This window comes from Vollenhovia emeryi, unplaced genomic scaffold (genome assembly GCF_000949405.1).
Source record: "Vollenhovia emeryi isolate VEMERY1.0 unplaced genomic scaffold, V.emery_V1.0 DF939169.1, whole genome shotgun sequence".
Classification (NCBI taxonomy): domain Eukaryota; kingdom Metazoa; phylum Arthropoda; class Insecta; order Hymenoptera; family Formicidae; genus Vollenhovia; species Vollenhovia emeryi.
Genome location: NW_011967197.1, coordinates 1,506,561 through 1,510,972, shown reverse-complemented (window position 1 = coordinate 1,510,972; position 4,412 = coordinate 1,506,561). Strand labels below are relative to the sequence as shown.

Sequence of the window (4,412 nt, the reverse complement as noted above, 5' to 3'; positions counted from 1 at the left end):
AGGTCTGTTCGTATTGCATGAAGACGCGTATAATATATGAGGTGTGTTCGGTTTCACGCATAATGCGCATAATGTTAAGTCATTGACGTATGGATATTCATACGTCAATGTGTTAAGTACATACAAGAACATCTCACAAAAATTATACATATTAACATCCACAGCGTACTATAAACGCAACTTTAATCGAAATGCAAATGTCTGAAAAAATTAAAAATTCAATGTCTAAAGTCAATGTAATTTCACTTATAAATAATTCCGTAAAAAGGATATAAACTGGTGGAATTAATAAATCACCGATAAATGCTAATTAAAACACTCGATTCAATATTTCGCGTATTACTTTCGCGATGGATTAATTTTAATAACCGATGAAGATTTTAAAGCACGGCGTGAGAGAGATTCATTCCGAGTTCGAACGTTAGGAAAGGTAGCGCCCGTGTATTATTAAAATTAAAATAATTTTTATAATTCCCTTATCGCATTTCTACTTCAAATTACGCGTAATATTCTTCTTGTTTGTTGAGAAACTTTAGTTGAGAAATAACTTAATTACTTGTAACGAAGTTTCACAAGGAGTTGGCAAGAACTCTGAACTCGATTTCGAAAGCCCGTATCAGACTACGGATTGAAATTGGGATTAGATTGAAATTTGACCAATCAGAGTAAAAGTTACTGAACTTAAGATTAGTAAACTTTAAGCCCGTATCAGACTACGGATTGGGATTGGGATTAGATTGAAATTTAACCAATCACAGTAAAGTTTACTAATCTCAAGTTCAGTTACTTTTACTCTGATTGGTGAAATTTTAATCTAATCCCAATCCCAATCCGTAGTCTGATACGGGCTTAAAGAGATAGCGAGATAAAATACCGAATTGTCTCCCCTTGGCGAACTATCGTTGCGGCACCTGTTCCTCGCTTCCGCAAGCATTTCGCGTGCGTTCCCAAATGCATCGAGAAAAAAATTGTCCTAACCTCTCTCTCTCTCTCATCGTTGCGCTTTTGCGCTCCCCCGCAAGCGCGAGCGCGCCACTTGGCGTATCGTGCGCGACGCGAACGTGCGAGACTGCGAGGTTCATTTACGAACGTAAACCGGTGACCGTCACGTTGAGCTTTTGCTGACGTCGAGGGTTCCGATCGGGGAAACAATGCGCGTTGGTTAGAGGCCCAGTTCGTCCGTACAGCTGTTTCGATCCGGTCGTTTTAAGTTCGGCAGCGATAGCCACGATTACTGGACGATTATCGACGGCACGATAATGCACACGTTCCTGACACGAGGAAATGCTATCCTGGCGTATACGTTGAGCGTGTCGGCCTGCCTCACATTCTGCTGTTTTCTCTCGACAGTATTTATTGATTACAGGGCGAACGCGACGTTAAATACGGTTAAAGTTGTCGTGTAAGTGTTGTACGTGACTGTAAAACTTTATTGGACCGTTGCAATTTGTCACCTTATTTATTATACTTCCGTTCAGTTGCTCTCAACGGTTCTGTCGAAAGATCCATATTGTACTCCGAAATCGTATTTTGCAAGAGAACCAATTTTCTTACGTAGAGCCTGAATGCAAGTATTGCAATACTTGTGCTGCCTCAATGTATCAGAAGTTAATACGTGTAATTTATTATATTCCAATTAACTTGCGCTTACGTTTCTGTTGAAAGATCCATGTTGTGCTCACGAGTCATGCTCTGCAAGACAACGAGTTTTCCTGCGCGAAGTACTGCGTGCAAATATTACACAAAAGAACTTGAATACATCAGAGATTAATACATGTTTGATAATTGCACAATTTATTGTGTTTCGATAATGGAATTGCGCTTACGTTTCTGTCAAAGGATCCATATTGCATTTCGAAATTGTATTTTGCAAGAAAACACATTTTCCATAGAGTCTGAATGGAAATATTGCAAAATTTAGTCGGTCTGTTAGATATTAGTGCGTATGATTTATAATTGTTGCATTAAATGCATTTTATGTTGCAGAAAGAATGTACCAGATTACAGTGCGTCGAGAGAGAAAAATGACTTGGGTTACTTAACTTTTGATCTACAAACTGATATCCTTTTTTGCGCAGTATCATTACGAGTGTCCTCGTTACAGTCGAACATTTAGTTTGCATGACTCCACCTGAAACATAATTTCTAGTCGTATGCATTTCATAAAAATTGGCTCCGTTTTGGTGAAAATTACTTATTCTTTATGAACTGTATTTAGTTGACACATTTTGAATTGTATTTGCCTTACAAAACCTTTACATCTCACTCCGTTGTTTAACTGGAACGTTAAGCAATTATTCTTATACCTCACGGCGGAATATCAGACAGAAAATAATGAATTTAATCAGGTATTTGAATTTATGCACTTAGAATACATGTTCTCTTCCCTCGAGATCCCTTTAATAAGATTTGACCAACGTCTCTTATTTATTGGCAGGTAGTACTATGGGATAAGATAGTTCTTCGCGGAGATAATGCTGTACTCGACTTTAAGAATATGAACACGAAATATTACTTTTGGGATGACGGCAAGGGCCTCAGGTAAAAAAACCGACGTACTTTCTGCGGAAACGGAGCTTCTCTGTAATTTTTATTTACAAACTCGTACACGATAAATATATTTCTGCCTTCTCGTCTTTGCAGGGGAAATAAGAACGTAACGTTAACATTGTCCTGGAACATTATTCCAAACGCCGGATTGTTACCTAGTGTTAATGCTCTTGGCTCTCATACTTTTGCATTCCCGTCTGAGTACACAACGTTGCGCGTATAACGCATATTTAAATGTATATGTGTTATGATTGTGTACTATAATATGGTTTTTGTAAGACTCTTATTTAAATCGCATAAAATTCATGTACAATAAACAACGTTTATTTCTTCACGATTATTTTCTCATTGCTGTACTTGCTGAATGCTCAATTTGCTGTACCCCGTACAGGTATCCCCGACACATGTTTGCGTTAAATGGTCTATCAAACTTGAATATTGTGCCTATTAAATATACAAATATCTAGGAATTTGAAATCAATCTGTATTTTACAAAATGTCGTAACCATTTCCTTTTCATGAATTCTCGAATTTCTTCTTCCATACTTGCGTGGTTGAACGTTTCAGTAATTGATATCTCGTTTTCATTTATTGCTATTTTGTACATCTGTGTAGATGAGTGTTAAGCCTTGTTTTCATTACTATCTGAAGTTTCTTGTGTTTTAGTATCTTTCTTTTCTTCATCTGCACTTGACGACTCATCGTCGTCGTCATCCTCCGTGTCATCATCCTCCTCCTCCTCCTCCTCATCGTCATCGTCGTAGTCGTCATCATCTTCGTCTTCATTTGCATAACTAACAGTTCCATAACAAGACTCTTGATTTCCTGCCGCGAAGAAAGAAAACATTTAAAGGTATGAAAAACGCATAAGTATCTCAAACTTTAGAATCTTCAAATCTTCATTAGGAACAAAGGAGAGAATCTTGGTTTACCATAATTATATCCGTTCTCATCGTCGGACTCGGATGGACCACCTTGGTTTTGCCTGCCAAACTTGTGACTCCTCGCTTTAAAAAAGAAAGAAGAATAAACTTGTCTGATAAGTTTCTATGATTAAAAAAAAAACAAATACTGTCTGATCAACGCTTACTGGACATGCTTAGATCCTTAGTCTGCGACGTCTCGTAGCTGCACTTCGGGCAAGGAATAGCCTTGTTCTTCTCATATTTAAAACCTTTTCTACGAACGTGATCCTCGCAGTAGCACGTCTTACACCTGAGACAAGAGTACTGCCCCAAACGATTACACGACTGGCCTGCAAATTGTACGAACCATGTGAAAATGCAATTTAAATTAAACTAAGAATGCAATGTATCTCGTTGTATATTGCTACATTTGAAACTCTCCGCTTCCAGCACTTGGCAGGACGCCTGATGTTCGAACTGATCGTCCTCGCACAAGAAACAGTCGCAGAACGAGCACTTGAAGATCCTCCCGCCGTGATCCCAAACGCCCCTCTCGCACTCCTGACAAACGGCGTCCGCCAGCGGGCAAGTGCAGGCGTGGCTGGTGAGGCAACGTCTCCCATGGCACACCCAGGCCTCGCAGTAATCGCATATCGCTCCCTGAAACGTTTCAATCTGTGATAACGCGTCCGGTAGACCACTCGAGGGCAGCTTTAAAGCCTGGCTCTCTTGTACTCTTAAGACATAAGACAATTGTTGTGCGTTACCTCAAGACAAAGGCTTACAAAACTGTCTTACGTCTTAAGAGTACAAGGCAGCCGTTCTGCTCAGGTCCAAAGATTTAGAAGGAAGCATTGTCTCAAGAGTATAAAAACAGCCGTTCTGTTCAGGCTCTTATCTACGACCGAGACAGTCCTAAGCGTTTGCGGACTGTTCTCCGCCGTCGGCCTGTCTTGT

At 39.6% G+C, this 4,412-nt stretch overlaps 2 protein-coding genes across 2 annotated transcripts in view; one reads left to right on the top strand and one right to left on the bottom strand.

Moving 5' to 3' along the window:
• The first annotated feature begins 1,015 nt into the window (after window positions 1–1,015).
• Window positions 1,016–2,883, top strand: LOC105564068 (signal peptidase complex subunit 3). The gene is made up of 5 exons (XM_012016168.1): window positions 1,016–1,402; window positions 1,987–2,060; window positions 2,260–2,348; window positions 2,438–2,541; window positions 2,644–2,883. The coding sequence occupies exons 1-5, from the start codon at window positions 1,260–1,262 to the stop codon at window positions 2,771–2,773; spliced, it is 540 nt and encodes a 179-aa protein (XP_011871558.1). The 5' UTR covers window positions 1,016–1,259; the 3' UTR covers window positions 2,774–2,883.
• The window catches only part of LOC105564070 (zinc finger protein 330 homolog), a 2,359-nt gene continuing 805 nt past the window's right edge, over window positions 2,859–4,412 (bottom strand). The window contains exons 3-6 of the mRNA XM_012016169.1: window positions 3,884–4,115; window positions 3,641–3,805; window positions 3,483–3,557; window positions 2,859–3,375 (exon numbers count right to left, since the gene is read on the bottom strand). Coding sequence (XP_011871559.1) covers window positions 3,173–3,375; window positions 3,483–3,557; window positions 3,641–3,805; window positions 3,884–4,115 — 675 coding nt within the window. The 3' untranslated portion in view covers window positions 2,859–3,172. The remainder of the gene's footprint in view (window positions 3,376–3,482; window positions 3,558–3,640; window positions 3,806–3,883; window positions 4,116–4,412) is intronic.